Consider the following 27,738-nt stretch of genomic DNA (forward strand, 5'->3'; position numbering starts at 1 on the left):
TATGCGTACATATTAATCGAGATGGGCGGACCCAGAGACACGGATACAGATAGATATACTCATAGACTCTGAGACCTGGTGGATTTTCATGCATCTGCCAGTGGATTTTCCCTCGTCTTCAAACCGAGTGACTGCGGAATACGGATTTCTGCGTTTCATACGCGTATCCCGAGTGTCTTTATTTACAGATATATTCCGTCTTCTTTCTCCTTACACGTGAACGTTTATACAAGCGTAACCACAGTTCCGCTTCTTTCTGCGCATATCTCTTTATATCTATCTATCTAAGTATATATATATATATATATATATATATATATGAATATGCAGACGACGTAGCTTTATCGTCGAGAAGAGAGGGGAGAGAAAAGATGCGCATCTCTTCTGAGTCGTTTACAGTTTCAACAGTTTTAGAGGAGGAGGCGCAGAGACTCTCTGGCCTCACGGCAAAGTGGAAAAACGCGACTGGGGGCATGAAGCCAATGGAGAAATAATTATGTTTTGAAAAAGAGCAAATCGGTAGCACGAAACATTGGTCTCTTTTCCGTGCGTACAGTCGAGACTGCATGCCTATTTTCCAATCATCTAATGTTGCATTTCATCGATGAGTTCGATGGATTTGCCGTCCACAGACATTTTTCTCATGCAGCGTCTTTTTCCCTCCCCACATGCAATTCTTCCGCCCGCATGGACAAACCGTCGGCTCTTGAAAAACACTGCATGCGCATGCATTCACACACACTTCCATATTTGCAGAAAAAATGCCGACAGAAGCGACGCTTATACGGTAAAACATCAAATATCCTGTACCTATATATGAATATATATATATATATATATATATATATGAGAAGATACACGCATACGCAGTTGCACGATCTACCTGGTATAGGAAAAGAGGAAGAATAGGTACTCAAATGAATTATTCACCTCCCGTATACATGCATCATGCAGATATGCAAAAAAACCTCAATGCGAACTTTTGCGTGTATGTCCGTTTTTCGGCGGTCTGCACACTGAGAAGAAGGGAGGTTCTGCAGAAGCTCGGCGAACTCGACGCTCGAGAAAAAGGAACAAACGCGTTGACATTGCTCGTCACAAACAGCAGCAGCAAGGCACTGGCCTCCTCATGTCCGCTTCTCTCAACGGAGAGGGCGGACAGACACAGGCCACTGTCGGCTTTCTTGAGACTCACACATGTCGCATGCAGTCCTCTCGGCGAGGAAAACAGAAACTCACACAAAGACATTTTCAAAAAAGCGTACACGTTCCCCCTGGGGATGGACCGGAAGCGCATGCACACCCTGGAAGGCGAGACAAAAGCAGACACATAGGGACACAGATAGACATGCATGCGCCTACAGGCGCACATATATATATATATATATATACCAAGATAGGTATGCATGTACACGTACATTTGCATGCTGGATGATGTCGGTTCTGTACTTTCACTCAACGTACAGATCTGCTTTGTAGCTGTTGAAGTCCCCCTCTCTGCGTTCTGCTTCTCCCGAGTGCCCTGTCCACGCACATGCGTGCTCATGCGACTGTGAAACACCCCTATTCATGAATACATATATATGTATATATTAAATATATATATATATATATAAATTGTATATATATGTATATATGAATATATGTGCCTGTCCACGTAGAGATGTATGACAGTATCTCTGCGAGAGAGCAGTGTAGGCGTTCTCAGGCCAGGTCAGTGAAGGCAGGCGAAGCGAGCACTCGTTTCAGAGTTCCCTCATTTCCACGTCGACAGGGTCGCGTCGCGTTCCCCCGAAGCGAAGCCGCATTCGAGCAGAAAGACTGGTGCCTGCATGTCGAGGCGAGGCGCGCGTTCGCAGAGACGGCGCGGCAAAAGGCGCAGCGAAGGAAACATCTTCTTCATCTTCTTCAGGCGCGAAGAGCGCCGTACTGGCGGTGCTGGGTGAGGCTGACACTCTTCCAATAACGCGCGGGAGAATCGCCGAGTCTCTCACACTGGTTCTTTCTTCGGAGACTGGCGACAGAGCGCCTTCGTCTTCTAAACTGATGTAGCGCGCAGACGCAGGCGAGAAAAGCGACCTCGTGCTAAACAGCGAAGACGCAGAAAAACTGAAACTCCTGCCCTTAGTCGTCGCTCTGTGCGCCGCCTCCTGCTCACTGCGAAAAACATGCACAGGTGCATGCAGCCAGGAGAGGGAAGAAGGACTTCACAGGAGAGCAGAGAGGAGGAGCCATCACATGCACAGCGGAAAAATGCTCGTCCTTGTCATCTGACTCGACGCCCGCGTCGCGCGAAGTCCGGCCTTCCTGGCGTCTCTGTTGAGAGCTGCAGAGGGCTATACGTTCTTCCGCGTATCGCGTCGCTGCCGCGACAGAGACCCACACACCAACAGAAGAGACAGAGCGCGAAAGGCGAAGAGAAAGACGAAGTGTAAGAGACAGAGAGAAGGATGAAACGAGGAGACAGACAGAGAAAGAAGGCAGCGAGAACTCAGCCGTCGTTTTCCGAAGCGTCGCCGCTGTCGGCAGGTTTCTAGAAAACGAGAAAACTCACCGGTGCCAAGCAACGTCTTCTTCCATTGCCTTGCGAGCGCGAAAAACGTCGCCGTCGTTGACAGAGAGATACGCGAGAATCTCTGCGGGCGTCAGATCCAGCTCATCTTGCCACTGCTTCAGCAAACAGCAATCGGCGCGCGCGAGGTCTGGGTCACCCTAACAAGAGAAAAAAGTGGAAAATCGCGACAGACATTTCGCCTCTCCCAGTCGACACAACTGCACATCCACGCACACCACGGCACTCGCACAGAGAGAAAGAGAGAGAGACATTTCCACGCATATACACTTGAATCCATGCAGAGATATGCACCTGCTTTTCACAAACACAGATGACTGAATATGAAGCATCTCTGCATTTTCATACCTACGCATAAATATATATGTACATATGAATATACGCATCTATAAATAGACGTACACATACATAAATATATATGTATATGTATATATATATATGTATACATTTACATGCAGAGGGCGTCAACATGCACAGAATTTGACACGGCAGGGAGTTTCGTCAGTTTCTGTTGACGCATGACGACGCGAGGCGACGGGTCTCCATACCACCGCGGCGTCGCCTTCTTAACAATTGTCAGGCGCGTGTGAAACGAACGAACGTCTGCTGGACTGCCAGTTCTCTTTTCCATGTTGTTTACATTTCGGAAGGCGAGTTGAGCTCGCGCGAGCTTCGGATCGACGCCTGCCTGTCTGACCAGCGCCTCGACCATCATGGCTGTGTGCGCAGATTTTTGCACATCGTCGGGGACTTGCATGCGCATGCAGGCGTGCATGCAGGCGTGCCAGTTGTCTTCTCCGTCTGCGCTCGAAGCGACTCGTCCGCTTTTGCCCGAGTCCCCCTTTCTCGCGCTGGCTGCACCTGCCGTTCTGTCTCCGCCGACGCCGGCTCTCCGCCTTTCTGGGGACCACGGAGGCAGTTGCTCTCGGAAGAGCCTCTCCGGCTCGCCGTTCCTCTCGGACCTCGCACCGGCGTTGGCCCCTTTCACAGCGGAGCCGGAAGAAGAAGAAGGAGGAGGAGGAGAAGAAGAAGGAGCGGAGGAAGAAGTCAGCGCCGCGGCTGTCGGGCACTGTCGATTGCAGGGAATGATGAGTTCGTTTTTGAACCAGATGTCCGTAGAGGAGAGTCGATTGATGAGCATGAGGCGGGAGACAGGTACGTCGTACTGGAGGGCAATCGAGAGCAGAGTGTCTGCAGCTTGGATCTGGTGGACGTGAGAGCGGCTTTTCGACTGGACGCTTTCGTCGGCCTTGCCGGAGGCATCCGTCTGGACAGACGGCTCGGCCGACGAGGCGGAGGAGCGAGGCGAAGCAGAGAGAGCGTCGGAGCAGAGAGTCGCGCGAGAGAAACGGTCGGCGCGCAGGAGAGAAGACTCGCCTTCGCGTCGACTCGGCGAGCTCTCGGAGGTCCGCCGCGCCGGCAGCACCTGGCGCAGAGTCATCGCGAAGCGAGGGGAGAAGAGAGAAGCATGGAAAGGCGCCGGGGAGAGCGGGGGAGAAAAAGGGAGACGCGAAGAGAGACGGGGACGAGCAGGAGGCAAAAAGAGAAAGACAGACAAGCAGAGGGCACCAGAAGAACGGACAGCGACGCGGAAGGAGAAGGAGAGAAGAAGGAAAAAGGAGAGCAAGAGACAAAGGAGAAAAAGAAGAAGAGAGAAGACACACGTACGAGTGGAGACGAGGAGCCAGAGAGAAAAGGCCAAGCACGAGAAGAAGAGAAGACTCGCCCGCTGGTTGAGGAGAAACAGGTTGCTGCGTCGAAAAATAAAACGAAAACGATGCACAGCCACGAGAAGAAGAGAGAAGAAAACGCGTAGGTGTCTGTACACCGCAGCGAACGACCGCGGACGGCGCAGCGACGTGAGACAAAGAAGTGGAAAAACTTGAGAACTTCAGCAAGAAACAAAGTCGCGCAGCAAGGAAGACGGCCGCGAAAGGAGGCTCATGCAGACAGCAAGGAAAAGCTGTGAGCAGGTCGAGAGAACCGAGCCATCAAGACACCATCTGCGAAGAGGACATCACGAGAAACAGGAAGGAGGAGGTGAAAAGAGCGATACCAAGAATGAAACGGAGAAAAAAATGAAAGAAGAAATGAAGAGAGGTGAAGAGAGAGGTTGAGGAGATAGAGATATGGCGAGGGCTTGGGAGAGGGACAGCTCCGCAGGTAGACCGACGTGGAGCGTTCTGACCGGCGTTGGAGATGCAGGAAAGCGCGGCATGCGAGTCCAGTAAAAGAAAAAGGAGATGTTGGGTATTAGGTCCAGCCGAGGGGAAACGTCTCTCCTCCGGATTCGCAAGAGAATTGCATGGCAGGAAAAACGTATTCAAGACTTTCCTTTCTCTTTCGTCTTGCTGGCGACGGTTGAAAGCGTACCGGAGAGCTGAAGGAAGGTCGACCGGCATCCACCGAGGAAACGACATAGATCGAGAAATGTACGGGAGAAGAAACGAGGAAGAAGGACGCGAGGCGCAGGCTTGCAAGCGACGTTGAAGCCAGAGCCTCTCATGGCAGGGGGCAGAAGAGAGAAATGGAGAGCGCCTCTCTCTCCTCTTCGTCAGAAAAGCGGGTGAAGTCAAAAACAGAAACGAGAAGAAAAAGAAGACACAGAACTGTCTATCTCCCGCCAAGCGATGGCGAGTCTTCTCTTTCCGGCACATGCGTTGAGCTGTTGTGCATGCAGCCGCGAGGCCAGGCCAGGGCGCGGTCTCGGCTTGACGCAGAGGCGCGGAACTGGAGATGAAGCGAAGCAAGACGAGGTTTCCTCGTCCCTGTTTCCTTCTGAAAAGGCGTGGAGAGACCTTGGAAAGTGCATCTGAGAGCAGCGAGGTTCGCTGGGAGAAACGACTTCGTCTGTCTGTCTCTCTCTCTCGCTTTTCTCGCTTTTTTCATGCATCTTCTCGAGTGGGTGTGCGCTGCACACTTGGAAACTGTTTTTCAAGAAAGCAGAGAATTCAACTACTAGCAAGCGACTGTGAGAGGCGACAGAGACGTGGATAGCAAGATACTTCGCTCTCTCTTTGACTCTTCAAGCCGCGCTTTCTCCGGATTTCCTCCAGACTTGTCTCCTTGCAGCCTCTCCGAACTTCCACCGCGTTCACCCTCCGCCTCTTCTCTCCTTTTCGCAGACCGAGCAGAGCAGCATTTGGCACCGACCGAATCCGGCTAACCTCACAAGTTGCGAATCCAGACCTCCGCTGCCTCCACAAGTGTCTCGTTTTGTCTCGAAAGGCAGTTCTTCTGCTGTGTCTCCTCCTTCCATCTTACCTTTTACTCTGCTTCTTCTCTTCCTCTGCTTCTTCTCTTCCTTTGCATGCATCTTCTTTCCTGGCTGTGTCTTTGCCCTCTGCTGCGACTCTGGAGTTCCTCTGTCTAGCCACCGACTGCGACGATGCTTCGCAGGTTCGCTGCTTCAGAGACGACTTCGCTCCTGCGTTGAGGAAGAGCATTCGCCGTCCCCGAAAGAGAAATCGAGCGACGACGAAGCGCATGCAACGATGGCGCTCAGCGCCGCATTTCGTTCGCAGGTCGCCTGCGCGAATTGGTCGCCTGACGGAGAATTCCTCGCCACCGTGACAGAGCACCTTGTCGAGGTCCGCAAGAACGACGCAATTACAAAGTATTCGACACAAAACACAACTTCTCACTTGGCTCATCTCAAGAAAGACAAACCTATGCGATGCATATATATATATATATATATATATATATATTCATGTTTGTAGACGCACTCACACGTCTACATATACATGCATATATATATATATATATTTATGCATACATGCTAACAGAAATAGGCGCACGCCGATATGCATATATATATATATATATATATATATATATATTTATTTATTTATTATTCTATTGATATAAATGCGTTTATTTGCATGTCGGTGAGCACACACGAGCGCGCATGCGTGAAGGCGCGGGAGAAAGAAAAGGGATGCCTCATGAGTAAGGCTACGAAAATGTGACGCAGGGGCGACCTTTTCTTCAGATGGTCAATTCCTGTCTCCTTTTTCAGTGGCGAGTGTGGAAGAAAGTCTTGGGGAAATCGCAAGAGAGAGCCTCGAGGCGGTCTTGAGATCTGTGCAGTTCTCGAGTTCGGCAGACGATTGTGGTTTCCTTTTCAGCTGAGACCTCTCGCTGATCCAAGCAGTCCTCAGCTGTTCCCCTCACGCGAAAAAATTATCAAACTCCTCTGGTCGCCCGATTCCTCTCGCTTCCTCTGTCTCCTCGCAGATCACACAGGCAAGTCGCGACAACTTTGCTTGTTCACGCGCAAAGATCCTTCATAAATATGTATTACCTATTGCACCAGTAATGCGTGCATGATGTATATATATATATATATATATATATATGTATATATATGTATATATATGTATATATATGTATATATATGTATATATATGTATATATATGTATATATATGTATATATATGTATATATATGTATATATATGTATATATATGTATATGTATATATATATTTATATATCTATGTGTATATATGTATATATGTGCATATACATATATATATATGTATATATATGTATATGTATATATATATTTATATATCTATGTGTATATATGTATATATGTGCATATACATATATATATATATATATATATATGTATATATATGTATATATATGTATATATATATATATATATATATATATATGTATGTATGTGTATGTATTTAGGGTATGGGGAGCGCTGCGTGGGTTTCTTTTTCCCCTTGCTTTCATGTCTCCGTTTGTTTTTTTTCTGCCTCCAGTCCGGGTGTTTTCTGTCTCCGATTGCCAATGGACCTGTGCAATCGACGAGGGCCTTCTGCCGGTCGTGGCTGCCAGTTGGGCTCCAGATTCTCTGCACATCGTCACCGCCTCGGACTGCGGAGTGAGCGAAAGGGAGACGCACATCGGCTTAGGCGTCTCCTTCTTCCCTGACGTCTGGAGAGTCTCTGAGTCCTATTGCTGACAGGTAGCCTTGTTTCTCTATCCTTCACGAAGTCATTTGCTGTCACTCTCGCATCCTTGTACGTTTCACACGCATGCGTCTGTCCTGGCCGTCGACGTCCCGCTGGAGGCGGACTCGCTGCCTGGGAGTTTGCGGCGGTGCATGCTACAGCGGTGTCTTTGTCGAGTCACCTCTCAGACTGTTCCTCCTCTTTGAGGGCAGAGCCTGCAGGACGAGAGGCGTCGCGAATCGGATCGAAGGCTCGCACAGCGTCTCTCGCAGTCGAGTTCCTCTTTCAAGTTCTTTCTCAAGTTCCACTTCTCAGAAGACGCGCTCGCCTCACGCACAGACGTCGTCTCTCTGTACCGTCTGTACCTTCTCTTCGAGTCCAAAAAAGAGTTCAGAAGAGCCTGAGAAGCGAGCCACAGTGGAGCCTGTCCGCCAGCCAACCAGTTCGAAGGCCTCGTTGCCTTCTTCCTTTTGCCCGTCAGCCAGACGCGACAGGGGGCAGTTTTCCGTGAGGGTGGACATCGAGAGTTTCTTCTTTCTGTGGCGTTTCACCCCGTGTCACTACTTTTCGAAGCTTTCTCTGCGCCGCGCTGCGCTTTTTTTTCCTGACCTACGCAGATGCGCCTGTCCGTATGGAGCCTGTGCGCGACGCCAGCAGAAGACCCGCTGAGGCTCGTCGTCATGCGCCCCAAGTTCCCCTCGGCAGGTGAGGAAAGCGAACGTCGGAATGGTCGAATTCGTCGGTGTTGAGACTCGTGAGTGTCGAGGTCTGAGGACGCGCGGGGGTCGCTGATGCGTTCGCGAGGCTTCTGCGCTCGCCTCGCTCGCTTTCTCGCGCGCGGCGCGACGCGAACGAGACGGCCTGTTGATGCGCCGAGAGGAATGAAGAAGATTGGTCTTGGAGGCGCGCAGAGAAGAAGGCGAGGGACAAAGAGACACGCAGAAGGAGAAAGAGAACGCGGGAGAGTCGGGAGAGAGACAGGCAGAAAGGGAAGAACAGAGAGAGGAGGGTGCAGGGGGAAGGTCGAGAGAAAGAGAGGGCGGCGGGTGAGACTGACATACACGAGTGCCGAGTGAACGACGCGTGTCTCGAGAAACGGCTTTCCTCCCTTCGCGTTTCGTCTTGCTCGCACCGCCGACAGCATTTGTCGGACTCTTCGACATGACTAAGCAGAGACGCTTTCCCGGTTGTGGGAGAGATGAGTGAACCTGAGAACGACCGTCTAGCTCGGAAAAGGAAGCGTTTCCAGTTCGGCGTTGCACATTTTCGCAGGCCGCGCGTTCAGCCCAAGCGGCGCTTTCTGGGCTGTATGTACACGCGTCGACTGCAAGGACTTCCTCGAGATTTTCCACGTCTCCCAGGACTGGGTCAAGCTGCGAGTGAGGCCACCGCGACGAAACGAAGTGGAGAAACTGAGGAGTGAAGTCTGGGGGAGAAGCAAATGGAGAGACGTCCGCGTCTCGAAACCTCCCCACAAACTCGCACAGACAGACGGAACGAGGGGACGAAGAGGAAAGATCAGAGGGGAAGGACGCAAAAAGCAAGAACGGAAGGCGAGGCGACAGACGGAGAGACTGCTAGGAGAATCGAAACCTCGAATTGCATGAGAGAGTAGGACAGCGGAACTGCAGTGTGTGACCGGGTCTTCGTCACTCTGAGAACGAAGTCAGGAGAAACCGAAGCAGAAAGAGGAGCGAAATTGAAGGAGCAAGGATGACGAAGATGCATCCACGTCGACAGACACGACGCCTTCAAAGTGGATCTTTCTTCTTCTTCTTCCTCCCTTTCGTTTGCTCCTGCTGCCGGTCTGCGCTTCACTTCCTGTGTTTCTCACCTCAAAACGTCTTGAGGAATGTTCAAATTCTCTCAGGACTTCCAAGTGAAGACGGACGACCTCCAGGGCCTTCTCTGGACACCCAGCGAAACTTCCCTCGTCGTCTGGGATACTCCACTCCTCGTAAGTTGCCGAGGGCCTTTTGCCACTGCTCGAAAAAGTGACAAACAACAGAGCTCAGAGCTAAAAATAAACGAAACTGGAAATAAATGAGACGACAGCATGCTTCACATGTAGATATGCGCACACCCGTATATATATATATATATATATGTCGGTGTCTAAGTATGAGTAGATCTATGTACAGCTATGTAGCTATCTATCTATATATATATATATATATATATAGATATATCTGTATATATTCTATATGTGTAAATCTTTGTATATCTATTTATGTATATATGTTTGTATATCTGTATGTATCTATGTGTACATCTGTCTGTGTCTCTGTTTGTGTCTCGACGTAAATCTGTTCGTCGCGTTTTCAGTTTCCTGCTTCAGCGTTTCGTCTTTGCGCCTCGTGTTTTCTCAGTGTTTTCGCTTTTTTCCGATCTCAGTGTTTTCGCTTTTTTCCGATCTCAGTATTTTCGCTTTTTTCCGATCTCAGTATTTTTGCTTTTTCCGATCTCAGTATTTTCGCTTTTTTCCGATCTCAGTATTTTTGCTTTTTTCCGATCTCAGTGTTTTCGCTTTTTTCCGATCTCAGTGTTTTCGCGTTTGCCGGAGAATGTCTTCTCAACTGGTGAAAGAGCGTGAGAGTGTAGCGTTGTTTCAAAGGTTCGTTCAAGTTGGAGATGCCAGACTCTCGAAAGGCAGATTTGTTTTCGAACCGCATGCTTTGCAGGCTCGCCTGGCGGTCTACCACATAAGCGGGCAAGTGCTCTTCGAGCTCGAACCGCGGACCGAGTCTCTCGGTATGAACAACACACATATGTACAAATATATACATATATATATATATATAGACATATGTACATATATATATATATATATATATATGTATATGTATATGTTTGTATGTGTAGATACAAATGTTCATATACGCATGTGCGAGTGTATGTTGATCTATTCAGATGTGTATATGTGTGAAGATGTGCATATGTGGAGATCGATCGCGAGATAGACATGTTGGTAATCACATTTGTTCGTGTGCATTGACCCGTTCATGTGTAGTGAAAGTGGAGATATAAAGTTCCCTTCGACAGGCGTTGGTCGGCAACGATGGTACGAGAAGCACAGGAGGGGCGTCTGCGTTCTCTTGTGAATCTCGACCTCATTGTGCATCGCATTCGTGTGGGTTCGTTCCTGAACGTTTTCTCGAGTTGCGTTGCATGTCGCGGTCTTGTGCCTGTGCATCCTCGTTCTTTTTATTTCGTTTCTTGATTTCTTTAAGTCACTCGGAGTTGAGAGGCTCCCGTGTTGCCGCAACTCAGGCTTTCGCAACCTGCAGGTGCATGCAAAAGCGAATCTCTTAGTCGCCTCTGGCTACGACGAAACGGTGAGACAGGCAACAGAAAACACGATGGTGGAGTTGAAAACTTGATCATGTAGTCGCGACTCGAGACACCACGAGGTCGATCGATCCGAAGGCTCTTCGTACGCGAAGCGCTTTCTCCGTCAGTGTCTCTCTCCACTTTGTCTATCGACTCTTCAACCAGCTCATTCCTCATCCACGTCGGTGCATGGCTTTTAAACTGTTCCTCGGTCTTCACACATGCATTTATATATATGTATATATATATATATATATATATTTCAAATGCGTTTGATATTCGCTTTTTGACATCGCTCCCTCTGTCGTCGTGTTTCTCTCTTTGTCCCCATCGTTCTCTGTTGTTCTATTCATGTGTGTACATGTACATCTGTTTCTCACTCTACATCTACGTGTATCATTTTCTTAGGGGTGATCGATACATATATATATATATATATATACATATATATATATATATATACATACATATGTATGCGTCTGGGCATTTGTAAACATATGCATATTTGTTCATGGATCTGCGTAAGTCTGGATCGTTCTGGAGGGAATTTCGATGTATCCGCGACGTCAGTGTGAATCACTCTCTTCAGCAATCGGTGTGGAGACCAGCGCTCGTGGCTGGCGAGTTATCGTGACTTTTGCGTGTCTCGACGAAGGCGTGGAGTTGTTTTTCTCTCTCTCTCTTCAGATTCGAGTTTTCTCTCTCGGGGACTGGGCAGAAGTCTTCCCGCCGTTGCACCACAGAGAAAGGATGCCTTTCTTGCCTCACCTCCTCGTCGTGAGAGAAGAAGCAAATGACCTTCCGAAGCGCATGCAGCCCGCAGACCTCTTCTCCAGTCAGAGAAACCGCGAAAAACGCGAAAGCGGCGAAAACGGAGAAATATGCGAATGTTCAAGCCGCTCCCCTGTGGTGTACAGACAGCGTAAGCGACACTGAGGACCCACTGCGTTTGTAGGCTGTAGGCAACGGAAAGAAAATGTGCAAAAATTTGACTCTCTTTGAAATTTTTTTTCCTCAGGTCATGTCGGGGAAAGAAAGCGTGAGGAGTTCCGCTTCGATGGGGCAAGGTCTTCAGCCTCAAAAAGAATTCACTTTGAAGCCATAAAGATGCATGCGCATGCTTTCTAAAACTCACGAGGATGCGACACACACACAAAAGCCAGACGTCGTCTCTGCGGTTGAACATGGCCTGAAGACGACTGTCGCAGTTCTCCGCGCTTCTCGTTTTCTCTCCTTCTCCTTCCCCCTCACTGGTCTTTATTTCTTCTCTTTCGCCGTCGTTTTCTTTTCTTCGTTTCTCTGCCTGCTTCTTCCTTTTTCTCGTCTCCTTTAACTCGCTGCTTTCTAGCCTTTGAATTGTTTTGCACCTCCTCGTTCTCTGCCTTCTTTGCAGTCTCTCTCCAGGAGAGGCAGGACGCCAGCGAAGAGAAGGAGAACAACTCCTCTGGAAGTTGCCAGTCGCGAACAGAAAGCGAAAACAGGACTGTGGCGCAGGAGAAGGCGCGAGCTGATCGAGAAGGCCGAGAAGGGAAAGAAATCGAGGAAGCGAAGAAGTTGCCGAAAGCATTCATCACCCTTCCGACCGAGAAAGTAAGCCTGTCCACGGAGATACAACGCAAAGCGAACTTTCCTCTGTTGCTTTTCATATCCACACATCTCCGAACCTCTGTGTCACGGAGATTCATATCTCGAGAGATATGAACGAAACAAGAGGGTAAAGCTTTTCACATATATATATATATATATATCCATGCATATATATATATATATGTATACACATTTTCATACATATATATATTCATATATATAATTACATATTGGGGTGTAAATACACGCGTCACGTTTTGCGTCTTCGTTTCGTTCTTACAGGCGGCGCCTGTGCGTCTCGGATCGCTTTTGGAGACTCGCGCAGGGACGCCGGGCGCAGGAGGCTCGAAAGCGAGGAAAGAAAATTCTTCCTTCGGCATCTGTCGCGCCTTGCTGAGTCCCTGCGGGGCGTTCGTCGCTTCGCAGAATGGCAAGGCAAACACGCGAAAGAGAACAAGGAGAGAAAGAGAGAACAAGAAGGAGAGACAGAGAGAACAAGAAGGAGAGACAGAGAGAACAAGAAGGAGAGACAGAGAGAACAAGAAGGAGAGAAAGAGAGAACAAGAAGGAGAGAAAGAGAGAACAAGAAGGAGAGACAGAGAGAACAAGAAGAAGAGACAGAGAGAACAAGAAGGAGAGACAGAGAGAACAAGGAGAGAAGAGAGAAAAAGGAAGGACGATGAAGAAGAGTGAGGCGACCGTGGAGGGGCAGAGAGAGAAGGCGGAGGCGAGAGGGAGAAAGGGGGAGGAGTAGAGGAAGAGAGACATTGGCAGATAGAGAGAGCGACGATCTAGAGAAAGAGAGAAAGAGAACGAGAGAAGAAGACGAAGAAGTTGGAGTCAGTGCTGGTTTCGGTTCGACATGCGTCAGTTTCTCATGTGTGTTTTTCCTCAGAGAGACAGCCGTGTGTGATCTTCCTGTGGTCTCTGCAAAGCGGAGACCTCGTGAGCCTCGCGCTTCATCGGGAGCCTGTGACGAGTTTTGCGTGGAGTCCCCACCCGGCGGCCTCTGGAGACACAGCCTGGTACGTGGATCTTGTTGCTACGGAAGAAGTCTTGGACAGCCTGCAGAGCGCTTGAGTCTGGGTCAGTTCCTCAGAAGGCACTCCTGTCAGCAGAGTCTCTTTCTTTCTGCGTTTCCCTGTGTCTCTCTGCTCCTCTCTGGACTCCGACCTCGCCGGCTGTTGGTCTCGTTCGACGTCCGGCGGCCTTTCCCTCCTGCTGTAGCTGCGCTTCTGCTTCTCCCTTTCTTTCTCGGTTTCGTTCGCCATCTGCCCTCTGTTCTTCGCTCTGTCGCCGTGGAGCCGTCGGCCTCGGTTTTTACTTTTCCACCTGCTCGTCGGCTCTCGTGTTGCCGCAGTCTGGCGATAGCGACGAATGCGTCGCGCTTCTTCCTCTGGACGCCGCGGTGGCAGTCGGTCGCGGAGCTCTCCATACGTGAGTATAAGACCTCAGGAGTCGGAAGACAGAGAGGGAACGGCGTAAAGAAAGAGAGGAGAACGCACGAGGAAGAGAACGAAACAACGAGGGGAAGAACGCAACACAGAGAGCGAACGGCACACACGAAAAAACGGTCAGACGGACAGTGACGTCCACACTCTGAGGGAAGAAGAGAGGGGGGGAAGGCGACGGTTGTTGAGGCGAGAAGAAACGCGAGTTTGCGCAGTTACAGTTCATCGAACTTCTGTCTAAACGTCGTTTCTTCTTATTTTGCCATCTCGCAGCTCTTCAGTGTCAAAAACTGCTCTGGAGCCCTGGGGGCGAGGCTCTCTTGCTTCAAGAAAAGGCAAGCAAAAGATCCAATATATCCCCGCGAAGAAAATATCCTTTCCTCACAAATTAAGTGAAAACGTCTAGCTTGTCACTCCGAAAAACAAATCATCATGAACCAGTCTACGCGTCAATGCATTCACGTCTGTCTACCAATACACATACATAAACATATATATATATATATATATATACAGAGAGAGATACACTGAGGAATATACATATATATATATATATATATATGCATTTAAAGAGAAATGGGAACTACGCCTATGTTATGGATATATGCATGTGAGTAGCGTAAGAAAGACGTTAGGAGATGTGCCTGTGTGTCATAAGCCATGGATATGTGTCTCTTCTTTGTGTGTTGAAATCTGGAAATTCCAATGATGCTTCTGCCCTGTTTGTGCAGTCGAAAGGCGTGATTGCGTATCCCTCTTTCCTCTACTCGGTCCCCGACAAAGAAGAAACAACAATGTAATTTCAAAGACGCAAAGAAAGGAGGCTCATGATTGAAAGCGAAGTGCAGAATCTCATCTGCAGCGCAACAGAGTGCGGTGAAGAGCATACGGCATGCAGCGAGACCCACAGGAAGTCACCGCGGTCCAGTATCTGGATAAATCTTTTTTAAAATAACATTGTGAATACAGAGAGAAGAAAGGGAAAAGTTTCACACATTCAAAGTGTACACATATCCTCATATAACTATATGCGTACATATATATATATATACGTATAGAGAGATAGATGGATACATCCGTACAAACAGCAGGCAAATGTATCTGGAGAGGTACGGTTGTAATCATATTCAGTCTGCATGCCTATACCGATTGCATGGATGTATATGCATACAACCAGATATGTAACTATATCTACACTAAAACATGTATATCCAGCTGTGTGCTTGTGGTTAAGGGAATTGAATGCAGTTTTTTGGATAAGTGGAGACAAGTGCATCATGAGTCTTTTGGAATCCTCTCAACGATCCTCGAGGGGTCCCTGTCGACTTTTTCTTCGAGGACTGCGACAGCGGTTTCGGAACGCAAGAAAAACGAGAGTTTAGAACGATGTTTTCACAGATAGTATTTTGAATCGAGAAAGTTGCACAACAAATGCAAGACAAATGCAGGAATCCAGACCGGCAGTCGCGCCGTACATAAACCTCACCAGACGCTCAGAAATCGAGAAAACCACGCATCCACCTGCCGCGTACATACCAATATATCTCCAAGCATGCATGCCCATATATACTATACTATATATACATATATACATGTTTACTTATATATATATATATATATATATATATATATATATTTGTATTTATATATAATTACACATGGAGATACATGGGTATGTAGGTCTCGATCACTGTCAAGTGGAATTTTAGAGAAAGCGTTGACAGTTTTTTCCGTGGACGCAGTTGAGAAGGAGACACACAACACAAAATGTCAGACGGCACCACGCGTTCTTTCAGAGTCGGCTGCGCGCGCATGCAGATCTGAAAAAGGCGAAATCGGACGCGACGAGCAAACGCTGCTCAAGCGGCTTCGTCCTGAGCCTGGTGAAGAATGTCCCGAAAGAAATCTCGCATCTGCAGAAAAGTCACACAAAGAAACTCTACCGCTTTTCGCACAACTGCCTTCTCCGTTTCTCCACTCTCCAAATCGAAGCTTTACCTCTTCACGCACTCCATGCTCGTCTACACAAGCAAACATTTATGCATCTGCCTGTTTACATGTAGGTATCCTGCATGGATCTACGGATTCAGTGGTGAAGCTTGATTTTAAATTTTCCTTTTTCAACTCGACTCGAGCACCCTGCACTTTTCGCGCAGTGACCTGTCAACTCCATGTTCTCACGCCTCCAGGTCTGTGCTTCTTTTTTCAGATCTTCTTTTCTCCTTGTTTTCTTTCTTCTGCCTTGTTCCCTCCCTTCGTCTCCTTCCTTCTTCTCCCTTTCTTCTTCTGCCTTTCTCTGTCGGCTTCTGTCTTTTCTTTTCTTCTCACCTCGTTCAGCTCGTTTTTCATGTCGCTGTCGAGACCTGAGAGAGTTGCAGCGCGGTGGAGAGTGCCGTGAGCCTGCTCCATCTGAGTCTTCAGTTCTCGGTTTTTCGCCTCCAGTTCCTGCACCCGCTCCTTGAGAGTCTCTGCTTCTTGTTCTGCCGCCTTCTGGCTCTTCGCCGCAGAAATAAAACGACCTTCCAGATCTCTCAATCGTGCTTCTAACTGCGCCGTTGTCGACTTTTCGTTGCTCAGAGCCTCCGCCAACTCCGACACTCTCTGAAAAATCAAAAACCTCGAAAAAGCCACCACGCTCCTCACTGACCTCATAACTCATCACAGTCAGCCAATACACATTTACATATATCTACATATATATATATATATATATATATATATATAGATAGATAGATAGATAGATAGATAGATAGATATATAGATAGATATAGATATATGCATACATGTATTATAACAGTGCCCACGCACAATAAGCATATGCATTCGTACGGTGTGTGGCTTGTCCACGTGTGGAGAAAAAAACCAGGGAAATCCATGAAAACATGTAGGACGATCCAAAAATTCACAGAACAGAAACACAGAAAAATTCAGACACGCATACATAGGCACTGGGATTCACTCCTCATACATACGGATATACAAATATATACCTATACATATATATATATATATATATGAAATGTTTTCGTTGTGTAGTTTTGATGATTCATTCGACTTTACCATTTTCAGTTGAGGGTCTTCCGAGGTACTTGGCACTGCCATGGCGGATTGCTGCAGGGAAACCGAGAGCAATTAAAGGAAGCAGGCTCTATTTTTCTCGGAGAAAACGCAGAGAAAGCGAGAGGCACCGAAAGATAGCTTAGTTCTCAAAAACACAAAAGACTGCTCTTCTGGCCAGAGAGAGCTGCAGCAACGTCCACTCTTCGCTGCTCGCCTTCTCTTTCATGCTTTCACATTTACCGACAGATTGACACGGACGCATAACGCTACGCAGGTCCCAATGCACACCTCTGTATTTACAAAAAGTTCCGGACAAAAGGGTATTAATACTGGGGCCGAAGAGTTACGCGACAGAAAACTCGACGCTCAGTACAAGAGAATTGGTGAAAAGGACATGCACCGAGATGTTGTCCCGTCGGCTTATGTTCGGGGTCGACGCTCACCGCCGACAGCTCTTTTATCTTCGCCTTCAACTCCGCGTTCTCTTTCCGCAGCTGAGCAAATGAGCAAGTAGCAAAGCAATCCGACATGTTTTGAATCAAACGCTGCGGACAAAGGATTTCACATAATCCTTAATAAGTGAGACAAAGGCCGTCTATGCATGTCAGCACCGCCAGGTGACGTACATACGTCAACATACACAAGCATATAATCATATACATATATATATACATATATATACATATATATATATATATATATATATATTTGTGGCTTCACAGAGTATATCGGTTAGCTGCATGTATACGCACGCATAGACACATATGCTTCTCGGTGAAGGAAAGTTTCAAAGGAATAGAGAGAGAGCGCCGGGGAAACAAAAGGTTACGCGGCACTGAGCGAACACAGTCTGTCGGAGACGTCATCTCATCGCCTTATCTTCTGGTTGCGCGCTCACTGTTTCAAGCTCTTGGGCATTCGCCTTCAACTCCTGATTTTCTTGGAGCAGCTGAAGGAAATCGAAGGCACATGGAACCACGGACATTCACCCTGCAGCTGAACGGAGAGACGGGTGAACGGCGTCAGATCGTAGGAATTCGCGCAGAGATTTATGCAATCTACACTCTGTCCACAATCTCCATGTACACACACATATGTATACAGAAAGAGTGATGTATGTACATGCGCATCCACGGCACTGCAGTGACTCCGAGCACTCTATATACAGGTACATTGATACACAAATAATAGAGATGTACGTATGTGTATATATCTGCATACACCTCTCTGCAGTATCCATTCATCCCTACACATGCGCATGCGTTTTCAGGTTTCTGTGCAGTGACTGCACATGGACAATTGAGAAAAATGAAACAGCCGATGGTGACAAACACCGCAGCACATGTGTGTTGGTCGAGGTTTTTCTTGCCGCGTCAATTCGTCGCCTTATACACGGACGCATGTCTCTTTACGCAGACATTTCTCACCGCCGCAGTATCCCCGCCATTCGCCTTCAGCTCTTCGTTCTCTTTGCGCAGCTGAAAAAACCGCAAGTCCACTCACAGCGAACGTAGTCCTCTTCGAAACATCTGAAGCAGCAGATTTCCTTCTGTCTTGACCCCGGACGGGCATTTGAACAGCCGCCCCTTTTCCGACTTCTAGCAATCCACTTTCATTTGAGTTGGCCGGCATCCCCCCATGCATGCAGACACAGCATCGGTGTTCTCTACAGCAGTTTCTGCTTCGTGATGTACGCGTTTCTCAGAGACTGTCTCCCTGGAGGAAAGCATCAAAGCTCGGCCCTGCATGGCCACTGACGGTTCTCTGAGTTCTGAAAAGACGTCTGGCAAGTGTGTTGAAATATGTCTGAAGATTCAAGTGTCTTGGTCGAGAATCTCGTCTTTTTTCCGAGGAGAAAAGGTAGGTGAATGTCCATGGCTTCTTACGCGGTCCAACTCCGTCAACTGCGCCTTCAAAGATGCGACCTCTGACTGCAGCTGCGCAGCACAAACAGAAAAATGGCGAAGATGCAGACGAGAAACGTTTCCTGAAATCCAGGAGTTAAAGCGAAATGGCTTTCTTCTCAGCGCTGCAGACCATAGTACAGCAAAACGCGTTGCGCGGTACGCAGGCAAATGCACATGTCTACGCAAGTATACATGCAGGCACATGTATTTTGATATTGATACGAAGAAACAGAAACAGAGAATGAGACATGGATGCAAGTACAGATAGGTGTGTACAAGACGGAGATAGGGATGTCAATACGTCTCGAGACAGATACGCGAGCAGCGAAATCGGATCAGACAGTCATAAACGTTCATCCACAACCGTAGACAGAAATGTTGACGTGGAAAGAGAGATCGATTCGCGGATATATGTGTCTGCACCTACATAGAGCCACAGGTAAGTTTAGACGAAATGTGTACATCTACATTTGTGGAAGATGCATATTTTCGGTTTTTTTTCTACAAAAACATACTTCTTGGAGAGCCTGCGAATCTGCAGCGGCACCGTGTGCTTGCGCGACAGCGGCGACACACGCAGTGTCGACTGTCATGCGTCTTGGCTGGGCAGAGACGACGTCGCCTGAAAAGCAAAAACGAGGAAAACGAGGAAAACCGGGAGAGCCGCCACAGCTGGAATAGAACACAGCGTGGAAGCTTCTCTGAAAGAGATGCCACTGCAGTGTCAAATCTGAGAAAAAAACAAAGTCGCCTCTCACAAGCGACTTCAACGACGCCCCTACACAAAGGCATGAACTATGCATATGCAGGTACATCTACGAAAACTGTGAATGTATATGGGGATGTACAGGCAGAAGAAAGCATCGTCTCGACGAAGAACGACATGCAGACGTACACCTGTACGTACAGCTTTCTGCAGGTACTCAACTACCAGCACGGACGCATATACATGTATATACGTATACATGTATATATATATATATATAGATATAGATATATAGATATAGATATATAGAGATATAGATATATATAGAGATACAGATAGATATATGAATTTACTGCAACATTTCACCCAGTGTGGTGGAGACGACGAGCGTTTGTGTAGGCGGAAGTGTCGTGAGAAATATTTTCTTTGATTTCTCACCGGGTTTCACCGATCGCCTTCGAATCGCCTTGTTCTCGCCCTTGAACCATTCCTCGGCGGTCTGAACAAAAGAATTTGCATGCAGTCAAAAACTGCCCGATGCATGCACGAAAAAAACTCCTTTCCTCAAGCTGACACTGGAAACTCTAAACCAGAGCGACGCCTGGGGAAAGGACCTGTCGACCTCTACATCCTACTGACACCCATAAACATATTTACATGTGTATATATACATATATATATATATACATTTATATGGATATATAAACAAATATATATATATATATATGCATAACCAAGGATATGTGTATCTGCATGTACCTGTAGGATATATATATATATGTATATATATTTGATGGTCGGAAAAGTTCCCTTATTTTTGTTTTTAGAGACCAGCGGCCTACCATGGAAGGTTCAACATCGGGAGCAGGAGGGTACAGATCGGCTTGGAAGACATCCTGATTTTTTCTGGGGACGATGAACGAGATCGGCTGGAGAACATTGCCGTTTTCCTGCTTCAGCATGCGGCCGATCTCTGCACGCATTTGGTCGACAGCCCTACGCGACAGAAAAACAGGGAAAACTGAAAAAAATCCATCTCGTTCTCCACACAGGTTCGCTGCTTGCCCCTAAAACTTATATATATATATATATATATATAAATGAATATAAATATATATACGTATGTATATCTACGTATATACTTTTGGAAAATCATATGCATCTACAGATAAGTTCAGACTGTCATGCACATATGTGTGTTGCAGCCGGCCGCCCAGGACAGTTGCAGAGAGGTAGAAACTTTGCCCTGCTTATTCGAACATTTTCACGGACGCATGCGTGGATCGGCACCCGGAGAGGTGAGTGCAAAGGTTCACATGTCGGCCTGCACTTCATGTCTTCGGCTTATCAACGGATCAGTCGGTGCGCGCGTCTGCCGTGGAAAGAGGCTGGTGTTGAGGAGAAGACGCTTGCGCCTCTCTCGCAACGCCCAGGTCCGCCGAAGCAGCGAAGAAAAACGAGAAATTTGTTTTTTATATCTGCGATCTCGCAGAGGAAGGAAAGAATGTGAAAAACCTTACAGCTTGGGAATGAAGCAAAAGTTCTTGATGGGAACGCTGGATCTGTAGGCGTCGACCGATCGCAAGGTGCCCCCGTGGTACTGGTAATACCGGCATGAAGAGTCACCCTGAAAAAGCGAGAAAATCGCACACTGTCAGCGGAAAATCCCTCCTCGTGAAATCAGAAAGAGACACGAAAACAACATCTAAGCACGCGGTCAGATACTGCGAAACACAGATAAAGCAAATACCTGCTCACGAAATAGGAATAAATATATATATATATAAATATATATATAAATATATATATATATATATGGAGAGAAGTGTAAGCTGATACGTAGATACCTCCACACGATAGAACTACGTATCCACATACACATTTTATATGAGTTGCTACAGCGATAACATCAGATATGCAGAGAAGGACGGATAGAAAAGCAAAGAGCTCTACTCTGCGAATCGACGAATCCTCACCTCTCGAAGAACGGAACAGTTTTACAAACATGAAAAAGGGCATGGCACTGCTGCCACTGAGAAGCACGATGCATGAGCGAAGATTTCTTCGTTTCTGGAAATCTCAACCTCGGCGATGAATCGTACTCTCTCACAAGGAACTTTCACTGCATATAACAGATTGGATTTCAACTAGGAACCTTTTCCCCGGACGAGCCGCTTGACAAAATATTGACTTGTCTCGGCGTGTGCCTGAGGGAAAAGTCTGTTCCGGACAATCCCCCAGTTCCTTCCAATTCCCACCGCATGCAATTCTCCACGCACCGCATGCGTCTCTCGTCTCTCTCCACTAGCCACTCGAAGTTGCGGATCGGATGGAGCGCAGCCGATAGATTTGGGGAAGCGTTTCAGGAGCCATGAGTTAAACTTGGATAAACGTCGATCTCAGTGACCCATCAACGCGAAGCGTGATCGATTGTCTCTTGACGGATTTAGAACTTACTCCAGGAAAACAAGCTGATTTATAGTCCGTACGGACTGCGGGAGTTCCAGCAGCCGAGCCTACTTATTTTTTGCAAGAAGACTGGTCCACTTACGAACGGCCGAAAATGGCACTCGGATACATTACAAAAGAGTTGTCGACGATTGAGGCGTTTTTTTTCTCGGAGACTAAACGTACCTTGCCGCAGACGTAGAGCATGCCAGTTGTCTCGTCGAAAATCGGATACAGGGGAGAGGAACCGCGGTCAATTTCTGCGTGGTAGACTCTGCAGCGCATGCACGCGGAAGCGGGGAATGAATCATGTGGAAAGTCAAGAACGTCTTCTCAGAAGCACTGGTCAGCGGCAACCTCGCGACCGGAACGGTCTCACAAAGGAATGAAGAAGCAAGCAACTTCGTCGCCTGTGCGACGATCGAATCCAATGCGTTCGCACGCAAGGACAAAAACACCGCTTCTGTGACACCAAACGAAGAAATCGACTTCCCCAAATTCGACGAATCCAAGAAGGTCTGCATTTGCACATGTTTTCACATTGGAGGGTTGCCTGGATGTACACATGCATGCGTACGGATACAGAAAATGGACAATGGGGTACCTGCAATGATTGAGAGATCTAGATTGAGAGGCAGATCTAGATAGATAGATAGACAGATAGATAGATAGAACGACAGATACACAGAGATACTTGGATCTGGATAATCGATCTGGAGAGGCACATCTAGGCAGATAGAAAGCTATAAACGCAGATGGATCTACATAGGTAGAACGACAGATCTAGGTAGATAGAAAGACAGAAAGAGAGATGGATCTGGATAGGTGCGGGTCTAGATCGGTAGTAGATGTAGACAGATGCACAAATATAGATGATATCGGTAGATGTAGGCTACCGAGGTCAGACGCCTGTATCGATGCAGCGAAATGGCTAGAGAAGCGCGTGTGTCTCCAAAACTCGATTTCCGCAGACGGCTGTGAACAGGGGATCTGAGGGAAGCGGATCGAGTCTCTTTGTGATGCGTACGGTTTGTCGAACTTTCTTGTGTCCCAGATAGCCATTTCCCTTTCTTGCATCTTGCCAAATCCAGTGGTGAAAACATGTCCGTCTCTGCCAGCGAGGCCGTCAATCCAAGTGCACTTGCATGCCTTCGATCCATCGTGACATGCGACGGAGCCGACGACCTGCGCAGCTCGGGGATCAACGATGTTCAGTGCCTTGTCCTTCGTCGTGCATGCAAGCAAGTCTCTGGGCAAACGAAAACAGAAACCTACAGACGGTGTCAAAAAACGCAGGCCGAACAGTGCGGACTCCTACAAAACATCCACGTACGCATGTGCCTCCGACAGCCACACAAGGCAAATGTCTGTCACTCCCTACTCTAATATATAGGTGTGTATTAATATCTAAACAAGACATACATATACATATACATATAAAAATACATATATATATAAATAAATATATATATATATATGATACAAGTATGTTCATCTGTGCATGTGTGCATTTATATAACCATAATCAGAGAGACTCCTTTGTTTGAGACCGACATGAGCAAGGCTTTCAGAGAGTACGACGCTAGATGGCACAGGCGACACTCTGAGGGACTGTGACTTACACGCGTATCTGCACGCGAAGTCGCGGGAGCTTCTCCACACACCGATAGGGACAGAGAGAGAGAGAAAGATACAGGCGGAACGAGGTCTACCTCGCAGACCTTGTGCACAGTGAAAATTGCAAAGACGTACCCTTTCCAGCTCCACTTGGCGCTGAGGAGAGACTCCTGGAACTTCACCGATGCAAAATTCTCATTTTTTTCCACATTCCTGCATATTGGAAAACAAGAGGCCAGTTGTACACCACGACATTCACCTTTGTCTTGTCTGGCGACAGCCAAAATTTGTTACCTTGCCAATGCATACCAGAGTAAACGAAGATTTAAAAATGGATTCATCTATACTCATAAGTTCGTGACTGAACTCATGTGTAGGGGAGAGAGAAACAGACGTGCAGCTACGGCTCCATCCACATTTGCATGCATCTCTTCTGCACCATCACAAAAGAGTGGATGACCGGGTCGACAAAAGAAGGACCCAAACGCACCCTAGAGACGGGTGGGAAGAGAGCGGAGAGCCATGAAGAAATAGGGGAAAATGAAGATGGAAAAAACTGGAGAGGAGGATCCGAGTATTCTTGTAGAGCGACCCACAGATGTGTGTAGGACGAAGAGAAACGAGGTAAATCGACACAGAGATCGACTTCGGAGCCTCACCAAAAAGCGACTGTGCCGTCAAAGCAGCCGCTCGCAAGGATTCCAGAGACTGCGGGATTCCATTCGGCAGAAAGAACCTTCTTCAGCGCTCCGGTTAGGGTCGCGATCGGCTCTTTCAGTTCAGTTGTCCCCGTGACTTCCTCAGGCAGTTGCCAGATGCGAACGATCGTGTCTGAAAAAGCAGATGAAAGAACTGTCGACTGTGTTGTTTTGTCTCGCTACAAAGAGGTGCAGAAGCTCTCTCGAAGCTGGTTCGGCTCCTCTCTCAGAACCGGTTGGTCGGCGAAATTCTTCGCCGGGCCACAGCAGAGACATGCATAACTACCGCCAGCAAACACTTAGCAGTCTGCAGACTCGCTGCTGAACAGAAAGAGCCGCGTCTTGTCCTCACAGATACGCCCATACACACATCAGGGATGAAAACGGTTCCTCCAGGTCATGAACGAGTGCCAGACCGACGAGAGTTCGATCCACGGCTTCCGTGGTGCGGCCTACCTTCGCATGCCGTCGCAAGAATGTCGCGGTGGAAAGGACTGAAATTTGTGTCTTGAATGGAAGCTGTGTGACCTTTGATCTTGGCCACCGCTGGATTCCGTCCAATATCCGCGAGACGCAGAATCCCCAAGACACCACCACCACCAACATCCCAGGGTGCCTGACGCACAGACAGAACCAAAACGCCATCGCCAGGCATGGCTCTTTGCATTCGAGATTTCCATGCACCCCCGCCAGTGAGTTCGCACCGGCGTCAGTCTGGAGGTCCTCCAACGCGAAGAAAACACGAGTGTGTGGAAGCAAGCACGACTGTGGTGGTTTTAAGTCACTGTTATCTCCAGCAGAAACTCGAACTTGATGTCTTAGCCTCCTTGTCAAAGGAATCCGTGAATAGCTGCCATCCAGTTACTACGCAGGTGCCGAGACGCAGTGAACGAAAGGAAAAGCGAAAGTGAGGGGAGAAAAGAAAATCTGTCGCGGCGCTTCAACAGTTCTCCCGACACCAAAAGATCCATGTCGGTCCACAAGGATGTGATCTATAGAAGTTTCCAGGTGGGGCGGACGTGGTTTTCTGTCCCATGTTGGTCGGGCGTGCACACTCGCACCGGGTCCGGTGGAAAACTGAAGAAAAAACGGTTTTGTAAACGAATATCTGCGTGTATCGACATGGAATAAAACTGCAGTTCGATCGCAAGGAATATGTCCTGGAGTCACTGTGATGTCAAGGTCTTTCTGGAAGGTCTCCACGATCTTCACAGAGCGCAGTGGTCTGTGTTGGTGACTCAAAGAATCTGTGTTGAGTTCGGCGGGGGTCTCAGCCGGACAGTGGACTTTCCATTAACATAAAACCCATGTATCTGTAGATTTCAAAACATATCTCGATCGGAAATGAGATTGGATTCAATTTAATAATATTAAGTTACGTGAAAACAGACGAGTTAATGAAAACGTTAGATCAGTGTATCAGACAAGTAATTTTAGAACTGAATTCCTTTCTAATAGAAAAAGTAAGTCCGAGCTGACGATTCTATATTCGGAGGCTGCTGGTGAGTTGGAGCGCGCTGTTCTTGGTGGCCGGAGAATCCTAGAAGGGGCGAATGACCTGACTCACCGCAATGTACTCGGTGTTTGCGGCGAGGCCGCACGACTCGGTCTGTTTAGTCGACAGCCGAAGATCAGAGTACTGCTGCTTCCACGCCTCAGCTGCACACACAATACAGGTGGAGCCGGCAATTCATCAAGAAAGCGGTGCCATTTCAATGGAGAAAAAGCAGCTCCATGTTTTGTGCAGCCCACACACGGGTACCCGGTGCCACAATCACGGGTGTTTACACATTTGTTTTTAGGGCAGGTGGACGTTGTTCCCTCCCTCTGAAAATCGAACCATCAATAACTGTCCAAGCCTCCACACACAATCCAAGCTTGTCGCTCAATGTGTTGGACTGCAAGATCGTACGACATATTGAAGTTACTTCACGTCGGTTGCGTTCTAAGACTCGTGTCTGGCATTATTTACCAGTGGTACGAACAGCGAGAAATAGATACAAGGAACATGACAAGCATCATTCGATCCGGCCTCTTGCTAAAGAAAGAAATAGTCCACTATCAAATCCATCATTGCTACTGCAGGTAGACAGACCAAAGTGCCCCGTACAAACACGAGGCAACAGACTTCAAAGTGAACGGCATTTGTACATTTCGTACTTGTTGGATCTTTAAATACACCCTGAGTCCCACTATGCTGAAGGCATTTGACACGATGGTCATGAAATGCACAACGGTACTTCGAAACCGGTCACTGTGGTGAGTGTCGCTTGTTGCACGGGAGAACCGCCGAACCCTTGCTGTGTGTTTTCCTCGGTGATAGAGCAGAAACGGAGACTCACCGTAGAGGTTCTTGATCAGGGGAACGTCGACCGCGTCAGCCATTTTGCGGCAAAAGAAAACAGGGGGAAGAAAACGAAAAAAGAAGACTGTGGACAGAGGCCTCGTCGGCAGAGATCGACGGGTTTACGTTACCGCAGTCGTCGTCAGCGCATTAGCAGAAATCGCCCTCAAGAGTCCTCAGAGAGATTCTTAGGGGACGGATAACACGGGATTGTGGAACTGAAAAAAAACGAAAGAAATGTCGCTTTCGATGCACATGTGCATGGCAACTTCGCTTGGAAACCTTGTGAGGGCTTCCGCACAGCTGCTTCAACGGCGCTACACCGAAGAGAGACGGGACACCACGAAATCTACAGATTCGAATGTCGGAATGTCGTTCCTCACTTGTCGACACCCTGCGTGGAACAGAGATCCCCCTGTACAGCTGTCCGATTGCAAACATGAGAAAGCGGTGACACACGGGAAAAAAACGAAAAAATCGACTGCTGGCGCGACGCTGTCGGCAAAAGGACAAGCCAATCCGACAGCGGTTGGAGACGAGGGAGCGCTGCAGAACGCGCAGGGAAGACACTACACAGAAAAAAAAGGAACTGGGCAAACATCTCTCTTCTGAATAAAGTACAGCATTGGAGGTGTTTCAGAGACAACCGGCTCGAGTCTCTCGAGCTCCTCATTCATTAGCAAGCCAACGAACGCATGCTGCAGCGAAGGGAAATAAGCATAGGCAGCTTACCGCGCCCATCGGAGGCCAAGCACGGCAGTTAGTCGCAGAACATGGAAGCAGGACGGGAAACTGCGACCAAATGTTTGTCTCCACTGCGTTTTTTTCAGGCTTTGGGGCGATAGTATGCCTCTGGCATTCACTGCTTTGACACAGAAGGGTCCCCTTCTTACCCAGGTTCTGAGTACCTCTATGACCGCTTACAACCTCTCTTCAAGCCGCAATTTCACCTAGGGTTGAAAGAGTGGCGTGTAGGCTCTAGTAGAGTCTCTTGTGTTTTTCTACGGAGGAAACCTCAGGAAAACGGTTTCCTGCCTCCAAGCCACT

The 27,738-nt window shown here is 47.9% G+C and overlaps 3 protein-coding genes across 3 annotated transcripts; 1 reads left to right on the top strand and 2 right to left on the bottom strand.

Moving 5' to 3' along the window:
• Positions 1–520: 520 nt before the first annotated feature.
• TGME49_216990 (LysM domain-containing protein) lies at positions 521–5,170 on the bottom strand. The gene is made up of 3 exons (XM_002370966.2): positions 3,213–5,170; positions 2,555–2,712; positions 521–2,157 (listed from the first exon to the last, which is right to left on the bottom strand). Exons 1-3 carry the CDS (start codon positions 4,011–4,013, stop codon positions 1,746–1,748), a joined length of 1,371 nt encoding a protein of 456 aa, XP_002371007.1. The 5' UTR covers positions 4,014–5,170; the 3' UTR covers positions 521–1,745.
• Positions 5,171–5,372: 202 nt separating this feature from the next.
• Positions 5,373–15,175, top strand: TGME49_216980. Its single transcript, XM_018779760.1, has 15 exons — positions 5,373–6,162; positions 6,703–6,820; positions 7,352–7,473; positions 8,161–8,248; positions 8,816–8,922; positions 9,414–9,500; positions 10,225–10,294; positions 10,814–10,878; positions 11,561–11,795; positions 12,267–12,463; positions 12,743–12,890; positions 13,356–13,485; positions 13,821–13,897; positions 14,185–14,246; positions 14,643–15,175. The coding sequence occupies exons 1-15, from the start codon at positions 6,067–6,069 to the stop codon at positions 14,709–14,711; spliced, it is 1,671 nt and encodes a 556-aa protein (XP_018635274.1). The 5' UTR covers positions 5,373–6,066; the 3' UTR covers positions 14,712–15,175.
• Positions 15,073–27,320, bottom strand: TGME49_216970 (coronin, putative). The gene is made up of 18 exons (XM_002370964.2): positions 26,690–27,320; positions 25,915–26,006; positions 24,804–24,963; positions 24,309–24,480; positions 23,785–23,862; positions 23,060–23,281; positions 22,219–22,306; positions 21,105–21,211; positions 20,427–20,580; positions 20,023–20,083; positions 19,394–19,500; positions 18,858–18,908; positions 18,399–18,449; positions 17,870–17,920; positions 17,415–17,465; positions 16,972–17,022; positions 16,240–16,512; positions 15,073–15,824 (listed from the first exon to the last, which is right to left on the bottom strand). Exons 1-18 carry the CDS (start codon positions 26,730–26,732, stop codon positions 15,771–15,773), a joined length of 1,866 nt encoding a protein of 621 aa, XP_002371005.1. The 5' UTR covers positions 26,733–27,320; the 3' UTR covers positions 15,073–15,770.
• Between the last annotated feature and the right edge of the window lie 418 nt (positions 27,321–27,738).

The sequence above is a fragment of the Toxoplasma gondii genome, chromosome XI, assembly GCF_000006565.2.
Source record: "Toxoplasma gondii ME49 chromosome XI, whole genome shotgun sequence".
NCBI classification, from domain to species: domain Eukaryota; phylum Apicomplexa; class Conoidasida; order Eucoccidiorida; family Sarcocystidae; genus Toxoplasma; species Toxoplasma gondii.

Bases quoted from the DNA above. Each gene is read 5' to 3' on its own strand.
- TGME49_216990 (XM_002370966.2), bottom strand. From the start codon at position 4,013: ATGACTCTGCGCCAGGTGCTGCCGGCGCGGCGGACCTCCGAGAGCTCG. The intron at 2,713-3,212 runs GTAAACAACATG...TTCTCTTGTTAG, and splicing joins CTCAACTCGCCTTCCGAAAT to GGTGACCCAGACCTCGCGCG. The intron at 2,158-2,554 runs GTGAGTTTTCTC...TGTTTTTCGCAG, and splicing joins GAAGACGTTGCTTGGCACCG to TGAGCAGGAGGCGGCGCACA.
- TGME49_216980 (XM_018779760.1), top strand. From the start codon at position 6,067: ATGGCGCTCAGCGCCGCATTTCGTTCGCAGGTCGCCTGCGCGAATTGG. The intron at 6,821-7,351 runs GCAAGTCGCGAC...TTCTGCCTCCAG, and splicing joins TCTCCTCGCAGATCACACAG to TCCGGGTGTTTTCTGTCTCC. The intron at 10,879-11,560 runs GTGAGACAGGCA...CTCTCTCTTCAG, and splicing joins CCTCTGGCTACGACGAAACG to ATTCGAGTTTTCTCTCTCGG.
- TGME49_216970 (XM_002370964.2), bottom strand. From the start codon at position 26,732: ATGGCTGACGCGGTCGACGTTCCCCTGATCAAGAACCTCTACG. The intron at 26,007-26,689 runs GTGAGTCTCCGT...TTGTGTGTGCAG, and splicing joins CCTGATCAAGAACCTCTACG to CTGAGGCGTGGAAGCAGCAG. The intron at 17,921-18,398 runs GTGAGAAATGTC...GATTTCCTTCAG, and splicing joins ATGGCGGGGATACTGCGGCG to CTGCTCCAAGAAAATCAGGA.